This window comes from Mesoplodon densirostris, chromosome X (assembly GCF_025265405.1).
Source record: "Mesoplodon densirostris isolate mMesDen1 chromosome X, mMesDen1 primary haplotype, whole genome shotgun sequence".
Lineage (NCBI taxonomy): Eukaryota > Metazoa > Chordata > Mammalia > Artiodactyla > Ziphiidae > Mesoplodon > Mesoplodon densirostris.
In genome coordinates this window covers 126,110,910-126,132,774 of record NC_082681.1, presented here as the reverse complement: position 1 = coordinate 126,132,774, position 21,865 = coordinate 126,110,910, and the positions used below count along the sequence as shown (strand labels likewise).

At 42.1% G+C, this 21,865-nt stretch overlaps 1 protein-coding gene across 3 annotated transcripts in view; it reads left to right on the top strand.

Annotated features, from left to right (window-relative positions):
- The window catches only part of GLRA2 (glycine receptor alpha 2), a 186,357-nt gene extending 166,686 nt beyond the window's left edge, over window positions 1-19,671 (top strand). For all 3 annotated transcript variants that reach the window (XM_060087615.1, XM_060087616.1, XM_060087617.1), the window contains exon 9: window positions 19,393-19,671. In XM_060087615.1, coding sequence (XP_059943598.1) covers window positions 19,393-19,671 — 279 coding nt within the window. The remainder of the gene's footprint in view (window positions 1-19,392) is intronic.
- Window positions 19,672-21,865: the final 2,194 nt, after the last annotated feature.

The window sequence follows — 21,865 nt, the reverse complement described above, 5'->3', positions numbered from 1 at the left end:
TGAAAATTCCACTCTTGAACTTGACGTTCAGTGCTCACCAGAAAATGGTCTCGTCCTAGCCTGCTGAGAGTATACCTCTCATTTGCAATAGATGAACCTGGAGAGCTTCCCACACTGAGACGTTCAAGGTGAAAGCGAGAGTCAGTGACATGGAAATGTCCTTTAATCTAAAGCAGTGGTTCTCAAGCAGAGGCTAATTCTCCCCTGCCCCAGGGGACACTGGCAATGTCTGGAGGCATTCTTGGTTCTCACAACTTGGTGGGGGTGAGGGGGAGAGACTGTATGTGCCACTGACATTAAGTGGGTAGAGGCCGGGATACTGCTACGCATCCTACAAAGCACAGGACACAGCACTCACAGCAAAGAACCATCTGGTCCAAATGTCAACAGTACCAAGGTTAAGAAACCCTGATCTCAGGGCCAGAGACACACAGAGGGCTGAGGCTTTTGAGAGGAAAAAAAAGTTTAGCTTCATAATTACAATCTGCTTACAAAGATACTACTCAGGTGAGGAGTAATTAATTAGAACTGGTATAACCCAAAAGAAGACAGAGCCAGAAAAACCTTTTAATTAGGAATTTCCTCTTTAGTAAGTTACATAAGCTTCTATTTATACCAGATAGTAAAAAAAAAAAAGGGATCCAAAATATGGTTCTTTGTCCTGGTAACAAGAGTATGAATTTTGTTGGGCATATAATTTAACTGCTTTTCAAGAAGTTGACACGAGTGTAAACATGAGAAGGTTAAGTTATTGAATGTTCCCATTTCATTTCACTCTGTCTGCTGCTGGATTTATTCAAGAGCAACAAAAGTCACATCAGAAATGAGTCCTCATATTTTCGAGAGACAAGATAATGCACTAGAGCAAGGTTCTCAATCCTGGCTACACAGTAAAGTCACCTGGGAGTTTTTGAAGATTTCTGCACGCCCAGACCACACCCCAGACCAATTAAGGCAATCTTTGTGGGGGGGGGGAATCAAAACACCTTGATTTTTTTTAAGATTTACCAGCTGATTCCAAGGTGTAGCCAAGTTTGAGAACTACTTTGCTAGATCCTCGCTTCTTAAAATGTCACCTGTTGACCAGCAGGACAGGCATCACCTGGAGCGGGTTAGAGATTCAGACTCTCAGGCCCCAGCCCAGACCTACTGCATCAGAATCTGCATTATAACAGGACCCGCCAGGGGATTCACAAGCACCTTGAAGCTTGAGAAATGCTGCTCTAGAACGTCTTGCAAAACAGTCCATTTTTGTTTGTTTGTTTTGTTTTGTTTGGTGGTGCGCAGGCCTCTCACTGTTGTGGCCTCTCCCGTTGCGGAGCACAGGCTCCGGACGCGCAGGCTCAGCGGCCATGGCTCACGGGCCCAGCCGCTCCGCGGCATGTGGGATCTTCCCGGACTGGGGCATGAACCCGCGTCCTCTGCATCGGCAGGCGGACTCTCAACCACTGCGCCACCAGGGAAGCCCAACAGTCCATTTTTTTAATGTACACATATTGCAACATGCACAGTCTAAAATAAGGCACGCTATTAAGGCATAGGAAAATGCCCCAAAGCGCTAAATAAAATTACTTTTCATGTGATGAGGAACGCTAAGTTCATCACTATGACTGCTCTCTTTTTCAGTAATTTTATTTATTTTTAATTATGAAAGATTTCAGGCATACAGAATAATTTAATCCTGTGTTGCTTACTGTTGTCAGTTGGTTTTGTTTTTCCTAAGAAGAGTAGCACTAGCAACTAGTGTTGCTACGCAACACCTTTTCCCATAACTGAGAAAGTGCCCTCTCTAAGCTCTGCGTTCACACAAGCGGGGAGGGGACGATGTGAAATGCCATCCAATAGAATCCATGCCAGGGTGAGGAGTTTCACTGTGGTTAACAGGATTGAACTGTGCACGCCTGTATGATAGTAAAACAGTTGTTCTAAATAGTCATACGATTTCTGGAAAGAACAAAATGCTTCGAATTAAGGTAGTTTGGCTGTGATATCTCCATAGGGAGTTTCTGAGGTTTGCTAAATGTCGTACAGACAGCCAGTTCCTGGCTGCCAGACCACAGATGCCTTAATTCATCATAGTGTCAACAAATGCTCTTTCATACTTCCAGTCTTTGAGGACAGATTGATGAAAAAAAAACCATAAAAATCCCTGTCATAAAGCCAGATTTTTTAATACCAGCCAAATATCCCCTCAACATGTTTCATTATAGCACACTTTTCTAGAATAATTCTGCCATAAGAATTCCTGTCCTCTTTAAAAATATACACCTCTTCTCTTAAAATCATAAAAATAAAGAGATAGGAGACAATCGTGGCATAGTGAAATGAGCTTTGGCCAGGCGTCCAGCTGGCTGAATTCAAATCCTGGCTGGTACTGTATCTGCTGAGTGATGTGGGGCTGTGGTCTTATACTCTGGGTCTTAGTTTCTTCATCTGTAAAAAGGGTCTAATAGGGCTTCCCTGGTGGCGCAGTGGTTGAGAGTCCGCCTGCCGATGCAGGGGACACGGGTTCGTGCCCCGTCCGGGAAGATCCCACATGCCGCGGAGCGGCTGGGCCCGTGAGCCATGGCCGCTGAGCCTGCGCGTCCGGAGCCTGTGCTCCACAACGGGAGAGGCCACAGCAGTGAGAGGTCCGCATACCGCAAAAAAAAAAAAGGTCTAATAAACCCTTTGTCACAGGGTTACTATTAGGAGGAAACAAGATTATGCACGTGAACCACGGTGCCTTGCACACAGCCAACATTCATCAAATATTTCCTTTCTCTTCCCTTCGTCTGTTTTTAAAAAAAAACTGCAGGAAAATGTCATCAGAAATCTAAACAGCAAAGGCTATTATTCACCTTTCAATCTGAAGAGCCTGTCACATTGTCTGGTACATACTAGGTACTTGAGAAATGTTGAATGAATTGCGGGTTTCTACTCAGGGCTCATAGCTCTGTGGTCTGAAGGTGGGAAACCAGCCAGCACTAAGTCATCAGAAGTCATGCCATTTCTTATACGGGGCAGTTAAACATACAGAGCTGTGTCTTCCTAAGGATCCAGCCCACTGGCATCTGACTTCTAGCCCAACACACAACAAATCTGTGGGGAAAGGAATGGACAGCTACCTGGAATAGTATAATTGAGCTCTTGATGTAAACGTATCTCCTCATGCTCATGTACAATGTCCTCTGACTCTTGAAAACGATCCTATGTATTATTTTGACTAATTCCATCACCCACTGTTTAGTGCACAAGAGACTCACAACTATAGTACTCAACTCCAACCTAATAAAGGCAAGTATTTAGGAGAGAATAGGAAAAAGGCATGGCTACTGCTACACAGAGGTGAGCTAAGGACGGAAGGTTGACTTGTCATTCAGCAGGCAGACAAGTCAGAGAATCGCTAGACGCGAAGAATAGGACATGGAAAGGCCTAGAGATGTGGAAAAGTTTGGGCCACTGAGGGAACAGAGTTTCTAAAGCATAGGTTATGTCACGAGAAATGATGGAAAATGAAACTCGAACAGTCTGTTACGGCCTGATTATAACGGGGCTGGCAATCTGTGCCAGTAGGATCTGCATATTTATTCTGGAGGCAAATGATCAGTTCATGGATAACCAGAAAAGTGAATTCAGAATCCATGATCACTGGAGCTTATTTCCTGTAACAGGAAGTTGCTTCTCCTGGGAAGCTCTAGAGGACTTGGAAGCATTTACTGCTACCTTATTGCGAAAATCAAACCAAAGCTGTATACATGTAGAGTCTAGGGCTCGGCAGGAAGTGGCAGGGCCTAGCACCACGCCAGGTCACAGTGGCCGTCTCCCAGACTCCCTGTGAAATCCCACAGCCTTCTCAAGCATGACAGATGACAGCAGCCACGTGTTTAAACAGAACGTGTGGCTCTTGGTCGGGACTCTCCTGTGGATCTGGAAGCCTCTCTTTTAGATTTCACCATGACAAGCACATGCCCATCATACAGCAGATGCTCAGTAAAGATGTGATGAATGGATACTGACGGCAAAGAAACCAACCAAGGCCATTAAACATGGTACTTTTCAAACTGTGGGCTGTGAGCGACTTGTGGGTCATCAAGTTGGTTCAGAGGCTCACCACCAGCTTCTTTGCAAATTAAAAATTCGAAAAAAAATTAGAAAATATCAGAGTGAATCCTCCTTTGAAAAAGTAAATACCACTCTGTGAACCTTTTGTTTCCGTTAGATATATTCATGTGTGTGGGAGTGTGTGTGTGTCCTGGTTGGGAATGGAAAATATGTTTCCTACCTTGGGTCGCGACAAAGAAGTGACTTCAGGGTACAGCGGGTTAGGTAAACAAGTTCACCTGAGCTTTTCTGGCTTAAACCTTCTCAAATACTCTTAAGAGTCAGTCACAGGTCCAGTAGCAGGGATCCTTATTTGGTTGCTGTGACGACAGGGACAGGAGGCCGACCTTGCACCGCTACGCCTCACCACAATGCACTGAGCCCCTCGCCCTTGACTTACCAGCCCCACCAACTCCCCACCTGAGCACTGTGGTGCCCATAGCCCTGTGGGCTCACCAGGAAGTAACCTGTGTCTGCAGCGTGGAAGCTGCGTCGTCCTCAGCTGGGTGTGACACCTGCCTTGTAAGGAGGCACTCACTGGGGGGAAAGAGACACCTACCCGGGACTTAAATCTGTTTTCCATGAAAATGTATCTTCTTATCACCACTTAAGTTTTCTTCTTTGCCTCTGATTATAACTATTGCGTTGGCATCTTTGAAAAGGAAAAGGAGGCACAGTCCCCATTACATGCCATGTCCTGTGCTACATACCTTCACGCACACTCTCTTAATTAGAAACTCGACTGGCTGACAATTAGATCAATGGATCCCGGTATTATTTTCGAATTGTGCCCAATCTCTGTCTTCTGGGTTTACTGCAATCAATCTTCCCTCTGGGCCTACAGACAACTTTCTGTCTGAAATCTTAAATCTGGTAACCATAGTAATGAAGCAGAGAGGAGGGGAGATCTTGGAAATGCAGTACAGATACAAAAAAAGAAAAACAAAAAAAAAGGAAAATAAAACAAAACAAAAAAACCCCTTCCATTCTTTCCCATTTTCCTTTTCCTAATTTTTTTTTTTTTTGCAAGAGTTGCCTATAAGAAGCTATAGTTGAAGCACTAGTGAACAAGTAGTTGCAGGGAAGGTAGAAGAGAGCTGGGGCATAGATGATCTGCAGAACTAAATAATAATCCAGAAGGATGGAGCACAGGTCGTGTTTCTGGTTCGCTTTGCTGCTCTGAATGTCCTTGGAAGAAGCAACAGGAAAAGTGCCTCCTCATGGTTAACAGTGTTCGACTGCTGTTAATTTTAGAACAGAACCTACAGTCCATCCACACTCAACAGAGAAGACCTAGCTTATCAGGATCATTCAAATTCCATAAGAAATACGATCGGCCAGAGAAAGCAGGTTTATAGTTTTTCACCTGGAGAAAACGTGTTTGTTCTGCAACTGTGGAAAGCAATGAAGTAATGGCCCGGGGACGTCTCTTTCCTCAGGATACGCCTCACTGCCCCTCTGTCAACCCTCCTACGCCTTCTCCAAGTCACACCTGGGTGATTTCATCATGATATTAACCTATCTCTTCAAAGTTAGGAGGAAGGGATCAAGGGCAAGACCAAATATAGATCGAATCCTGTGGACTGAGTTCTCAGTTCTTGAGTTTATTGAGCTCCCTGCAGAAATGAACAGCTCGCCAACCTTTGACAGCCAACAGCGTCTACTCCTCTCCCTCTGAGCTCCTTTCAGCAGAAACTGAGCAGTGGGAGGCAAGAGGAGAAAGAAAGAAGCGGCTATTTGGAAGGGTACTACTATGGCGTGGAGCCTCTAGGCTGTCAAAAGTGGCTATCATAAAGACAGGCCTCCACAAACATGTTGTGTAGACCTCTAAAAATACATCCATTCTGTGCCTAGTTTACATAATATGAGGTTGCACATTACTATTTGTGGTTTTTTAAATTATTCTGTATTATATATTTTATATATTCTATGTTAGAATCTTCTTCAACATTATAACAGCAGCAAGGGACTTGCTGCTTAAATGAAACCCTTAGAAATGAGGACATAAAATAGTGTGCGAGTCAAAAATAATCAAAAGAGAAAATACACCTGAACCAAACTGTTGTTGTGGGTTGATTACATTAGAGCAGGATTTCTCAAAATGGGATCAAAGTGATCAGAAACTTCCGGGAGGTCAAGGAGGGTCATAGCAGGGCACAGTTTACTAAATACATCTTTCCTGCACTTGGGTCAGCACCTTCAATTTGGTTTTCCCTCCTGGACTTCTTAGCTTAGCAATTTTCATACGCAACCAGAGACTCCCACAATTAGAAGATACATAAATGGTTATCTTGGCCCCTAACCCACATGTTACATCAATACCAAACATCTCCAAGAAATGATCAAACACTTGAATATCTCTAGCAACAAGGAATTCATTACCTTCCAAGATGTTGTGCTCCATGTTCAGGCATAGAGTTGTTTAAAGTTCTTTCGCGTGTTGAGTTGAATTCTGTCTCCCTGTAACGTTAACCAATTGTTTTTGATCAGCAACCTTGGAATCATTAGTACAGATGCTCTTCCCTCTTCTGAAAACACCTATTATATGAGCCACGCTCATCTGTTTTCAAGGCCAGCCTCTCTTGTTCCTTCTATGGTTCCTCGTGTGGTGGGCTTTCAGGAACACTCAGCACCCTGGAAGGGTTCCCTTGCCCCCTACCCTGCACTCAGGCTGTCCTGTTTCTATCTCCTACCCCTTTTCCTATCCAATGACTCAAGTACAACAGTCCATAAACTGGGATGTCAGTGACATTCTCTCTTTCAAGAATTTGAATGAAGAGGGCTCTAATTAGTAAGCTCTAATGGTAGTAAGGACCTGAGTTGAAAAGGTTCCCATAGGGTTGAGGTTGGAGTGTCCCAGTTGAAATATGCATAGGTAAAGGAAGCTGAAAGGAGAAAAGCAGAAATGGGGGAGAATCACAGCCCTGAGAGATGGTGAATAATCTCGTTTGCTGACTTGCTTATTGGAGCTCCTGGACTGGTAGCCCTGCTTACACCACCATCAATATCACCATCGTTGCTAACAGTTACTGAGTACATACTATATACCGGCACTGATACAAGCCCTCAGTGTGCATTAGCTCACTGAATCCTTTCAAAAACCCTAAAAGGAAGATGCCATTATTCTCTATTTTTACTGCAGAGGAGACTGAGGCACGTAGAGATCTGAGTGACTTATCCAGCTCCCACTCTGGTTAGTGACAGAGACAAGACTGGAAACCAGGAGTTCTGGATCTAGAACCCAGCCTTCTTACCTTTACAGGGCACTGCTTCTCTACCCTTGGTGACTCAAGAGATTTTCTTACAATATTTTTATAGTAATTTCCTAAAGAAATTCCCCCATTTAAGCTGTCATGAGCAGGTTTCTGTCCTTTGTAACAAATCTTCCCTGATTAAGATACAGGAAGATTAAAAGATACTAACACCTGGCCAAATGGCACAGGCAAGTGTCCTTGAGCTGCTCTGTAGTTGCACTAGAAAGCAGGCTCAGTGAACCAAACGAGGCTGCCTTTACATTCGCTTTTCTGTAACATATCTGTAATATTCACGTATTCTTCCAGAAGCAGTGCATTCCATAGTATTATTACAGAAAAAAGTGCCATCTAACTTTCCTTTAATGACTCTAGCCTAACATCACCTCTTCCAAAGTATCCCATGGCCTGTACATTCCTTTATCATAGCAGATATCACATTATATTGGAGTCATCTGTCTGTACCAGGGTTTCCCAACCTCAGCATCACTGACATTTGAAGCTAGATAATTCACACTTTGTTGTGAGGTGCTGTCCTGCGTATTGTAGGATGTTTAGCAGTGTCCTGGCCTCTACAGACTAGATGCCAATAGCACCCTCTGCCCCACTGTGACAACCCAAAATGTCTCCAGACGTTGCCCCATGTCCCCTGGGGGGCAAAATCACTCTTGGTTGAGAGCCACTGGTTCACACGTTCTAGACCCCCTCCACCAATCCCACACTGACTTCAAGGGCAGGGCTCTGTCTTTTGTGCCCTTATTTCTTTCTAATGCTTGGTACATTATGATGCTCAATAAATCTTAATTGAAGAAAACTACAGTAACTTGCATCAAGATGCTGTTTTGGGGCTTCCCTGGTGGCGCAGTGGTTGAGGGTCCGCCTGCCGATGCAGGGGATGCGGGTTCGTGCCAAGGTCCGGGAGGGTCCCACATGCCGCGGAGTGGCTGGGCCCGTGGGCCATGGCCGCTGAGCCTGCGCGTCTGGAGCCTGTGCTCCACAGCGGGAGAGGCCACAGCAGTGAGAGGTCCGCATACAGCAAAAAAAAAAAAAAAAAAAAAAAAAAAAAAAAATGCTGTTTTGTACTTGTAAGCCTGGATTACCTGTACATCTGTATCTGGATGGGTTTAGTCAGGAAAACAGAGACACCATACACACTACTAGGATAAGGGGTTTATTATAGAAATTACGGTTTATATAAATATGAGAGTAACTGGGGGAAGGAAGGTCTGGAAGGCTATAGTCAGAGGACAGAACTTTAAGCTGAAGCTCTGGGGGGAAAAGCAGGTATTGACAGGAAAATCTGAGAAGCTACCATATCTGGCCTCCAAAGTGGAATCATAAAATGGAAGCCCACAGAAAGGTCTGTAATGCCGCTGTGTCTAACAGAGCAGCCTCACCTGACTCCCAAAGACTCCCCAAAATAATGGCCTCTCCTTCCCTTCTACCTTCCAAATCTCCCAAATTCCTCTCACCGGCAAACCCTTACCTGGAACTAATCAAGGAGGGAATTCTGGAAAATTCCATAGGCAGGCACTTCTACAGGAGTGGAAGTGCCAGGTAAACAACAGGTAATCTCACCCAGTAACCACTTTTTGACACCAAGTGTGTATGTTATATATAGAGATCAAAGCATGATAATGGTCTGAAGAAGTTGGCAGTCGCAGCCATCCACGTTAGAAAGCAAGTGCATGCTTGACATGATGCGCTGTTGCCGTCGCTGTTACGCCTTTTAGTTCGGCAGTGGGCTCACCCTCTGACCACCTGTCCCCTCCAGTCTGCACTGTGTAGACAGTCTCAACATTCACTTTGTTTGTACCCTGAACAGATGGCAAACTACGCTAATCATCGAACAGCTCATACTCCAGATGGAAGGTGTTCACCTTCATGCTTCTTAGAATTTAGTGTGTCTTCCGAGCATTCTGGCCAGACCAGACTTGACAGGGACGACTAGGAAAGAATTTCCATATGCAAGGCACTGCTTCCCTCTGGGCACTGAAACATCACAACCATGTAACTGATTTCTAAACTACTCTCTACGACTGCAGCTGACATTAAGTGAAAACATTTCTGCTTTATAGATTTTGAGCCAAAAATCAAACAATTATTTTCAGATAATTACTTCCAGTCTATTAAAAAACAGGGTGCTGGAGGTGAGGTGTGGTCCAAAATAGAGTGAAGTACATAGTTCACTTTAGGAAATTAGATTCAAAATACGCATTAAAGGGACCTATACTTCAGGATGGCCCATGATGTCTAAGACATTTACTACCTGGCCCTTTACAGAAAATGTTCGCTGACACCTGGACTAGAGGGAGAGCAGCAAGCTCTGAGCTCTGAGAGGTAAAGGGGGGACATCACAAGGACTTGTACTTTACTGAGGTGAGAGCTGCTGGAGGTTCGAGCTCATGAAGATCTGACCTGACTCACACTTTAACAGGATCCCTCTAGTTGCTGGATTGAGAAGAGACCTTCTTGTTGGGAGGGAGGGTCTAGAAGCCAGGGGATTAGGTAGAAGGTGATCACCATAATTCTGGTGGAAATGGTTCCGATGCGCCACTGTCAGGTAGCTCAGCTCAGCACCGAGTGGAGGCTCTGGTAAGAGGTGCCTAGATTCTGGTTTGGAGGTTGAGCTGGTTAGACTTCCTGGTACTAGATGTGTCGCATGGTCCCACACAGGTGCAGGGGACGCTAGAAAATACAGCCTCCCCAGGCGCACATGGGTGAGCAGCTAAAGCAGGGCTCCTTAAGTACGGGCGATTTTGCCCACCGAGAGACATCTGGCAATGTCTGGAGACACTTTTCATGGTCACGACTGTGGGGGCAGTGTGTGTTACTTGCTTCTAGTGGGTAGAGGCCAGGGACGCCGCTAAATATCCTAAAATATACAACATAGTTCCCTACCACAAAAATAATTACCTGGTCCCAAATGTCAACAGTGCCATAGTTAAGCAACCTGGAGCTCAAGAAAGACCCACCAGGGGAAGAAGAAAGAAAGATGGGTTTTCATGGGTTTTCTTAGCCCAGCTCAACTCCCAATGCCCCAACCCCTGCAAGGCATTTGCGGGCTGGGGCAACAGCAGTTTTGGAACCCCAGCTCACACCACAGCTGAGCTCTGTTTGTCCTCTCTTGCCCACATAACTTCCGCCTGTTATTGGAGGTGAGCTTTGGCCCGAATGAGAAACCTTGCTGGCTTTTTTCTTTTTATATACACAGAGAGGCTTGTAAAAATAACATGTGTGATTGAGGCAATGAAAGAGATTTCGTGAAAGAGATTTTGTGTAATGATTTTGTGTACATTGTGCACAGCACCATAGTGCAGGTATTAATGTGTTTTAAGAGATTTGTGAAGAAAAATGTTCCATTAATTAAAATTTCAAGACTTAAAACTGATATTTGGTGATGACCGTAGATTTATAGGAATTCTACTCTCTTCACCAAACCCAAATGGATGGCATATGAATTCAAATACCCTTAATATTATGCAAATACTCCTTAGTCTTTGCTATGGGTAATAACTGATAAGGTCTCATTTATTTGGGAAATACTTGCAAGTGTATAATACATACTGGCTTTTCATTTACCTAGCTTTATTATTTTGATTTGCGAATACATGCATAAATGAAAAACTATTTCTCTGTATTCTGGAGTGTTTGTCTCTTCTATTTATTTTTTTTTGCAAAGAAGCATGCATTTTTTGCTAAGATTGTTAATAAGATGGATCTAATTTTACATATTTTCACACTCTCTGGGCTGCTCACTAGCTTAACACTGGGCAAAAAAAAATGGACAGTGTTCCAAATATAGATCATAAATACCTCAGTTCTTGAGTGGCACTGTTGAGTTTAGGTTTGCCCTAATTTTATATAAATTCAATATGCAAAATAAACCATAAAATAAATAATCCAGGAAAGCATTTTTCATATCACAAAAGACTTTTTTCCAACATTCATTTAAGAAGCATTTACCTTATATATAATATTCAACATAGGCAGCTTTAGCCAAATATTGTTCTAGGTACTGGGGCGATCAAGATATGCAAAACTGGGTCCTTCCACTTGAAGGTCACATAAAAGAGGCCGACATGTAAACTATGATGACAGCAGGTTCCATTATGGAGGCATGCGACCCAGTGCTACAGGAGCTGAGGAGAAACCCAAGGCCCAGGCTCAGGGGTCAAGAAAAGGCACCCTGAATAGGATGAGTAGAGTCTTGAAGGACATGGAGGAGCTCGCCAAGTGAAGAGAGGTGAGGAGTATTCTATGCAAAGAATAAAGCCAAAGACCATGAAACTCCATGAGAGAAGCAGGTATAAGACAGGACATAGGGGGTCCTTGAATGTCACAAAGGAGCTTAGGAGTGGTCATTAAGGAGATGAGAAACTCTTGAAAAGTATTAAGCCAGGAATGAAAGCAATGGGCCAATGGCATTCCTTTAGTTCCACTGGAGCAGAAAGCAGGGCTGGCTTCAAAATCTGTGGGACCCAGTGCAAAATGAAAACGTGGGGCGCTTGTTCAAAAATCATTATGAATTTCAAGATGGCTACAGCAAAGCATTAAACCAAGTATGGTACCCTTCTAAGCACTGGGGCGTATGAGGGCACAGTATGCATGCCCACAAGGCCAACCCTAGCAAAGGCATGAGGGCAGCAGGAGGAAGAAGACTTTAAGATCCTTACTTGCATACTGTCTAGTCTGCAGTTGGGAAGAATGTCTTAAACATATCAACCAGCTAGAGATTAGTCTCAAGGCAATATACTAGCCAGCATTATAGTCCTATACTCAAACTAAGAAAATGGCCAAATGGCTAATCTCTTCATTTTAAAGAGGAAATAGAAGAGCAAAAATGTTGAGGGGCTGAGGGAATTCAATCTGAGCCTTCTAGATTCGAGCCCAGTGTTTCCTCTGCTCCTCTACAATGCCAAGGCTAGTGAGTCTGCAGTGAAAGGGATAGAATGGAAGTTCTTTGGGCAAGACTGATCCAGAGGCCGCAGAAACGGCTGCAAGTGTCAAAGAAAGGGAAATCAGCTAGGAGACAATTGCTGTCCCCTCCCTTCCCCCAGGAAGCATGTCCTTTCTGAGACTTTTCTCAGAATCAAGAGGATCTTGCCAAGCACGGGTTTTGAATAACTCATAGGCCCAGCATTGTGCCAGGGAAGAGGACTACAGAGATGAGGTGGGCATACTCCTAGGAGCTTATCCTTTGGTGAGTAAAGACATTAGTGGAAATCAGCTATCATAATCCAGAGGCCCTGTCTATCTATTCTTTAACATGATTGGGAAGCAAAAATTTTAAATAATATTAAAAAAAGAAAATTGGAAATGAGTTCTAAACACCAATAGGTAGCTACAGACTCTTTTTCAGATTAGGGGGATCATAGATGATTTGCATGTTGCCTTGTATATCTCAGCAGCATTACCATCCATACCCTCACCAACTCTAAAGGCTTCAGGCTCACCTGAGCTCCAATAAACCTTTGTACATATCTCAAGAATCTCTCTCATATAATTCTGTATTTGGTTCTGTATGATCCCCCAAAACCCAAGGTCTTATTCATCTTTTCATTCCCTTGGTTCTTAAGATAAAGCTCCAAACCAACACCACGGTTTGCAAGGCCCTATGTGATCTAGCCCCTGGTCTTTTCTGAAACTTTGTCTCACCCCACTTTCCTTCTGCATTCCACGAGCCATCCTACCATCTCTCAATTGCAGCAAACCTTCTTATCTCAGACATCTCCCAACTCTGCTGTGCCCTCTTTAATGCCTCTCATTTTTCAGATCTCTAATGAAATATCACTTCCCCAGGGAAAAGCTTCTCCTATCAGCCAGATTAGACCAGGACCCCCGTTAATATGTTCTCCTAACGCCCTATAATTTTCCTTCAGAGCCCTTATCATAGTTAGTAATTCCGTGCTCCTGAGATTCTTCCATGAATGTTTGTCTTCACCTCAAGGTTGGGAACCACCTGAAGGCAAGAGTCTGATCTGTCTTGCTCGCCACTGGATTCCTGGCAAATGGCATAGTGCCTGCCATGTCCTTGGGACTTTTCTGACCACTCAATCTATAACATCCACTTCTCTGTCACTCATCTCTCTTAAGTGTCTTACCTTCATTGTTTTCCTTCAAAGCCTCCATCATTATCTGTGTGTGTTTGTGTATGTGCAAATGTGTGGGGGTGTCTTATCTGTGTATATGTCTATGTATAAATATGTATTTGTGTGTGTGTCACATAATTTCTCTATTTGTTACTGTTCTCCCCACTAGAATGTAAACTCCAAAAAAGAAGAGACTTCATCTCCTTGTTCACTGCTGTACCCTCACCACATACCAGGCACATAATAGGTGCTCAAGGAATCATTTGTTGGAAATATGAATACATAAATGGCAAGTGCTCAAGAAATGAACACCAGAAGTTCATTCTTCTTCAAAAATCAATCATAATGATATCCTGCACTGAAAAAGAGATGATCCACTGATTTGCTTTTCTTTTGGAAAAAATGCTATTCACTGTCTGCCCCCAAATGACACTGTGACAGTTTTAATTTATTTCACCACATGCCATTAAGCAACAAGGGGTTATATTTGGTTTACTTTATTTCAGATCTGTTGTTCTACAAATTTCAGTGGGATTCTTCTTCCATAATCTTGAATGGAAGCCATTTGGGGCTTGCTAGGGACAAATTCATAAAAACCAAAGACTTCCAGAGTCTTTGGAATCAGACAATTTGGAGATCTGACAGACCTGATTTGAATTTCAGCTTCAACATTTATTAGCAATATAACTTCAGGAAGCCACATAACTTCTCTCGGTCTCAGTTTCCTCTGAAACCATGTGATTTGTAGGGATGGTTTGGTGATAGGACTGACTGTGGTTTTAAGTGCATGGTATATAATTATAATCAATATGTGATATCTATTTATTGTTTATATCTACTCCCAAGCCCCCATGATACAGAGGAGAAAACTGAGGCCATAAGAATTGAGAATTTCAGGGCTTCCCTGGTGGCACAGTGGTTGAGAGTCCGCCTGCCGATGCAGGGGATACGGGTTCTTGCCCCGGTCCGGGAAGATCCCACGTGCCGCGGAGCGGCTGGGCCCGTGAACCATGGCCACTGAGCCTGCACGTCCGGAGCCTGTGCTCTGCAACGGGAGACGTCACAACAGTGAGAGGCCCACGTACCACAAAAAAAAAAAAAAAAAAAAGAATTGAGAATTTCTCAACGCCATCCCTCCTCCCCAAGGCTAGGAAGCCCAAGCAGGGCTACCATTAAGCATCACCCAGCCTTCATTTGCTCAGGGGACTTTTTTGGTGAAAACCTGCTTGTGTTTGGACTCACACTGTTTCCTAAGGAGGGCTGGAGACTGCATAATGTCCTTGCATTGACTGAAGCTCACTGAAAACTTCAGTTCCAACTGGGCCATTTCCTATTCCAGTAGAAGGGCAAAGATTCAATCAAAGAATCTCGGTGAGAAATGGGATGGAAAGAGTTTTCCCCTACCCCAGTTTATAGGAGTCCTTTTATTTCCTCCTTTCTAGGACATAAAAGATAAATTGGAAATATGGGTCCCACTGAAATCTTTCATTATATAAATCCTATATTCTTTAATTATATTGGAATTATTTGCTTAAACAATTCAGTACGATGCAATTCTGGTGAGCTTTAGGTTCAGTTTCACATCTAGACAAGAGTTATTCCAAACACAGGAATGGGTGAATTTTACAATAAGTAAAACTGATGGATAAGATAAAATAAGATGATAAGTCTCCAATGAGTTGCATAGCAATTGCATGGCAGTGCTTCCTACAGCAGACCGGGTTTAAGGAGATTTTATCAAAGTGGGATATAGAAATTGCACGTACTGAAACTTTGAATGGATGATTCATTTTCTGTGGGAATTTAATGAGTGAATAACAAAACAGAGTGAGCTAGAAGTATTTACTGCTCAAAGATACTGAAGATGGCAGGTCAGTAGCAATAATTAAGTAACTGGTTTTCTGGCTAATTAGAAGAAATGGAGAATATATGCCTGAAATTCTTTCCTCACTGAGAGGATTACACCGATGGTCCCTGTGAATACATTCAACTAATCTGTGCCTACAGATTGTTCTTTATTTTAGCTTCAGTTTATCCATGACTCAAGCTCATCTCCCTTTGCCCTCATATAGGAATCTTGCCACATTACCATAACGTTTTTATTCTGAACCTGCTATAAAGGCAATTAGTCATTCATTATAACACAAAAATTCAAATTGGTTGCAATTATGTTTTCTGAATCAAGACTATACCCTTTGATGTGGGTAATTTAAGGCTCTATATTTAAAATGCATTGAATGAATCATAATGGTAAATAAGAAGACCCTTAAACTAGCATTCATATCTCCTGCACATGAAAAATTAAATGGATAAATTCTACCTATGACAGATTTATTTTTGTGCTGGAGAGTTTTAAATAATTGATTTAATTAGTTGTAACGATGCTCAGAAGCATAATTTGAAATACTGTTGAATGAATGGTGAAAGTATTTTCAAGCAGAGAGAAAACTCTTAAAATTCCCTTTGTTCATTATTCAACAAACGTTTTTTTGTTTTGTTTTGTTTTGTTTTTTTTGCGGTACGCGGGCCTCTCACTGCCGCAGCCTCTCCCGCCGCGGAGAACAGGCTCCAGACGCGCAGGCTCAGCGGCCATGGGCACGAACCCGCGTCCCCCGCATCGGCAGGCGGACCCCCAACCACTGCGCCACCAGGGAAGCCCCAACAAACATTTATTAAGCGCCCACAGTTTGCACGGCAATGTACGACATAATAATAACCTAACCTGGTATCATTCTATTCTGCTTCTCCTAGTTAATTGAATGAGTTAATCTCTTCAGCTGTCCATTCACAGTATGTGAAGAAAGACTACAGAAATTAAATGAATGAGTCAGTCTGAAAAGAAACATGGATGTGTGTATTTAGGTTTCCTTTTGTCTCATGTGCTAAAAACAGGTTACTAGCCAACTACTCTTTCTATTTCTTCAGGGACCCAGGAAATTTAAAAGAATCTTATCTCACTCAGGCAGTGAACTATACACTTAATCATAACTTTCTAAGTGTTTACAGAAGTGAGAACAGCAATTTGTAAGATTCTACAGATATGTAAAGGAAAAACAGCACAGTAAATTTAGGCAGATAAGGGGAAATGTATTTTGAGGGATTGTTTCCACTTGAAAAGTTATATTAGACTTAAAAACATAGACTAGGTTAGAGCTGGACATTAGAGCTGATCTAGGCCACTGGTTTCCAACCTTCTGCATTAGAGTCATTGGATTTTTCTAAAAAATATGGATTCTCAGCTCTCATTCCCAGAGATTCTGATTCAGTTGATCTGGAAGAGGCTGGGAGGGGAGGCAAGCATACATATACTTGTAAAGGTTCCCTAGCAGCCAAAGCTGAGACCCACAGACCTAGTCCAGACTCAACAGTTTGGCATGAGGTCTCTGAGCCCTTGAAAGAATAAATATCTTGCCTCAGATCAGCACAGCTTATAACCTTTGGAGCCAGGCCTAGAACCCAAATAGCCAAATTCCTAGTCTGGATCTCTTAACTAAACCAAATCACACCGTTTCTACTTCTCTCACACACTGGTTAAGATCTAATTACCAGTTAGTAATAGGCAGGAAGAATAAGACTGCTTATAACCCATGTGACTAACAAGTCCCCTCCTCCTAGTGACCTGTGTGCTTCCATTCTTGCTAATAAGTCTTCCAACGACACTGTAATGATTAATATACCTGTTTAGTCCACATTTTAAAATATTTCACATATTTGAAACTTTTGCACCCATAAAATATATCATTCCCATTTTAGACAAAGAAACCAGATTTACTCTTTGAATCTGAGTCCAGTTGAAGTCTTCATTATAGAGCTTATAGAGCTGAGTACATGGAAGTACTCTAATGTCTGGCTGGGTTTTCTTAGCCAGCTTCCCTATATGAGAATGCCTTTAGGTTGGCCACTTCCACTGGGTTCTGAAAGCTCCATGCAGGTAGAGCTCTTGTCCAACTTCATCAGCTGTCTCCCAGCATCTAGCAAAATGCTCGCCATAGACTCAACACTCAACAGTTAATTGTTGAATGAAAAATCCTTATTACATTTTGTTAACAAATGAGACAGAGTATCCTGAACCAACTTGTGCAGGACAATCTCATATACATAAAAGTACTGGGAAGATGGTTTTATAAAGGAGTAGTTTTACAATTATTTTATTAGAAGAGCTTTGGTCTGATTTTCCTGACCTAAATTTGTCCTTGCTGTACCATTTGGATTACAGTTGGGCTATCTCACATTAATATTATGTTAGAAGTCCTTCATTCAAATGATACAAATGAACTTATTTATAAAACAGAAACAGACTCACAGATTTCAAAAACAAACTTACGGTCACCAAAGGGGAAATGTGGCGGGCGGGGGGGATGAATTAACAGATACACACAGTACTACATATAAGACAGAGAACCAACAAGGACCCACTGTAGAGCACAGGAAACTCTACTCAATATCTTGTAATAACGTATAAGGGAAAAGAATCTGAAAAAGAATATAGATATATAGATATATATGTATAACTGAATCACTTTGCTGTACACCTGAAACTAACACAATATTGTAAACCAACTATACTCCAATAAAATTTTTTAAAGTCCTTCATTCAGTATATCTTTTATATGTGTGAAGGCAAAACTGACATGCAATAAACATCAATGAAATAAAATTAATACCAAATTTTACTGTCTTTTGGAAAAATATAACCAAATTAATTAATATAACATTCTTCTCTAGCAAGATAAAGAGTGCAGTGTCTTTGGTGTTTCAAAGGGGTGGCACAGTACTGTAGAAAACAGTAATCTAGTTGCAGAAGATGATGATTCAATCGATGGCTATTTAGAACTAGATTTTTATTAAGCAGGTCATTTCAATCCCATCTTTTCAACCCAACCACACACCCAAATTCCATACATTTGTCTCTATGTAGGGTATTTGCTCTTTACCATAAGGTTACAATTTTTCAGTCTTTTATCTAATTCATGTAGAAATAACACAAAAAACCACTGACATCAGCTAAAACGACATATGTTCATATGGTAGATATGAATAGCCAAAGAATCAATGTAAAAAGTTGACACTAGAAAAACCATGGTAGAAATATTCAACTGCAAACACTGAATATTTAATCTCTGCTATATAACTGAGGTGAACTAGAGGGCTGGAGGGGAAAAGTTATACATTTAAGGGGTTAATCTTAGATCTAACACAAACATTAAAGCCAATGTTAATGGAAGGAACTGGGCTATGAATGAGCCACAATACTAGAAGTTCCTGGCTCAGAGCCAGGTACAAGGCAGAGATTCAGTAAATGCTTTGTTGAATGAAAGAATGGGTGAACAGGGCTTCCCTGGTGGCGCAGTGGTTGAGAGTCCGCCTGCCGATGCAGGGGACACGGGCTCGTGCCCCGGTCTGGGAAGATCCCACATGTCGCGGAGCAGCTGGGCCCGTGAGCCATGGCCGCTGAGCCTGCGCGTTCGGAGCCTGTGCTCCGCAACAGGAGAGGCCACAACAGTGAGAGGCCCGCATACCACAAAAAAAAAAAAAAAAAAAAAAAGAATGGGTGAACGAATGAATGAGTGAGTGAATGAACGAATAGTCCTCTTAGATTTAGAGTGTAATACTGGGATTTGGAGATTTAGCTTTAAAACAGTCTATTCAAAGCTGTGGATCAATAAACTAGAATTTGGGAACGTCAGCCAGTGCTGAATATAATGTAGGTATTTCTGTTTGTTAATTAATTAAAATGACCACAGAGTCATTATTCTTACACTTAATTTCTCAGCCTGAAAAGTTAATGAACTGTTATCTGTTCCATGAATAATTGAGTTGAACTTGAAAGACAACTCCCCATTCCAAAAGCCTTCCACACTACCAGTTAACTGTGATTTATCCTTTTACTTCTGAAGAATTTTAAGCACCTTCCATCTGATTTGACTGACAACCTATCTGTGCCTTCCCTGTCTTTATTCTTCCAGGAAGAAGATGTTACCCGTGAAAGTCGTTTTAATTTCAGTGGTTACGGGATGGGTCACTGCCTTCAAGTGAAAGATGGAACAGCTGTCAAGGCCACACCTGCCAGCCAGCTCCCACAGCCCCCCAAAGATGCAGATGCCATCAAGAAGAAGTTTGTGGACCGGGCAAAAAGGATTGACACGATTTCTCGAGCTGCCTTCCCATTGGCCTTCCTCATTTTCAACATCTTTTACTGGATCACATACAAGATCATTCGGCATGAAGATGTCCACAAGAAATAGATGTGCTCTTCAGACCCTGGGACCTTCTTGCCTAACTGTTGTGCTTGTAAATACACAGTGAAATTGTCTTTATATCACTTTGACAGAGGAGAAGACTGGGGGAGGGGGGAGGGAGGATCATGGGGGCGGGTTTCCTGGCACCTACATGAAAAAAGATAAGTTATCCGGGCAATGAAGGAAAATGTTTGCACAAAATTATGGTGTTGCAGAATCACGTGAGCATAATTCCCTTCACAGTCTTTAGCACTGCTCTTTCAGATGATGCATTAAATAGACATCATATGCAAAGTCAAGTACTTGAGGGCTATTTGTCTCTTGGTTTGGTTTGGTTTGGTTTTGACTAATTCTGGTACTGAAAAGACAGCTTAAATACACGCGTGTGCGTGCACACACGTGTGCGCACACACACATGCACAGAAGGAAAATGCTTACCATTTGACCATAGTGACTAGCCTAGAGTGAGTTGAGGACCAAACTTTTTCCGGAAAATGCTGCCTCGTTTTTAAAACAAGCTTCCTGAGCTACGTTCTTTACAATGTCTGTAATTAGTGCTTCACCTGAGGAATCCTTTTGTGGGTCATAAATAATTTCTACTTATCGAGAAAACAACAACAAAAAATAAATACCAATCACAAAGAAGAAGTTTATACTTTACTGTCCGTGTAGGTGTGCATTTTAATACTCTTTTTCTTTCCTAGATGTAATTTGGGGATTTGAATTGTGTATTGTGAAATTGATTTGATCGTATGTCCTCTTAAAAATAAATGCCCATTTTCTTTTAGATCCAAGTTAGCACACTATATATTTTTTTCACTTTGGCTATATTTACGTGCAATTAAGTACTCAAATGTGACTTAGCCGTCGCAGCCTCTCAGCCACAGTATTTATGGAGATGATGTGTCCTGAATGGTGTAGCTCATATTAGCTTGAACTTCCCATTTCTGCTCTCATTGTAGGTGTAACTATTAGTCCTGATGTCAACTGACCCATGATTTCTACTGTCAATCCAAGTGAATATTGTTTGAAATATCCTTAACTAACTTAAAGAATTTTAAAATTGTACTGTGATTTTCATAACCCGTTGCCTTTTTGGTACCAGAGCTACGTGGTTTGAATCCTGGCTACATGTTTTAAGTAAGAAAAAAAAAAAAAAAAAAAAGACGTATTTTTGCTTACTCAGATAAAAGACAACCTGTAAAAAATATAATGAAAAAATTAAATTTTACATGTGCTGTAAAAGGGGTTATTAAAAGTATTTGTTCAGGGCCTCCCTGGTGGCGCAAGTGGTTGAGAGTCCGCCTGCCGATGCAGGGGATACGGGTTCGTGCCCCGGTCTGGGAGGATCCCATATGCCGCGGAGCGGCTGGGCCCGTGAGCCATGGCCGCTGAGCCTGCGCGTCCGGAGCCTGTGCGTCCGGAGCCTGTGCTCCGCAACGGGGGAGGCCACAACAGTGAGAGGCCCGCATACCGCAAAAAAAAAAAAAAAAAAAAAAGTATTTGTTCAATTTCAATAAAGCTAAGTGTGCCACAGAAGCTATGAGTTTTTCCATTTTTGCATTACAATGTAAATAATTTAGATGACAATGGTAACTTGGATTTTTGTTTCTGGTCTTCCTCATAAACTTGAAGCATTTACATAGCTATTATATTTTTGTTGTAATATAAGAGTAGCTTATAGTATCCCTATGAAGAAAGAAGAAAGTACATTATTCTCATTGTAGAAACAGGGAAATGGAGACATGGAAGTATTAGTAGTCATTGCGAGCAGAATCTAATACTGGATACTTCATATGAGATATGGAAAAGTTCCAAGAGCACTGCATAATCGTAAAATACCAAAGTGAAAAGCAATTTAAAAGACCAACCTGTCCACCTATCCATCCTGATCTTTCCAGGAATGGAGTTCCATGATGAAAAACAATTCTGAGAACCCCAGTGAAACAGATGTAACTCATCTTAGCCCTTGTAGATTTTCCTTAACTAAAGGTATCCTTCATAAAATTTTCAGGAAGATGTGGATTCCCAAGTGGATGTTTATACCCTTTTAAACCAATTCAAATATTGAATCATTTCCATAGAGAAGAATATCACAGAATGGCTAAACACATGAATTTTGGAGGTAGAAAGACTAGCTCGGCCACCTGTCAACAGGGTTATCTTGGATAAGTTACCTGATTTTTCTGAGTAGCTCCTA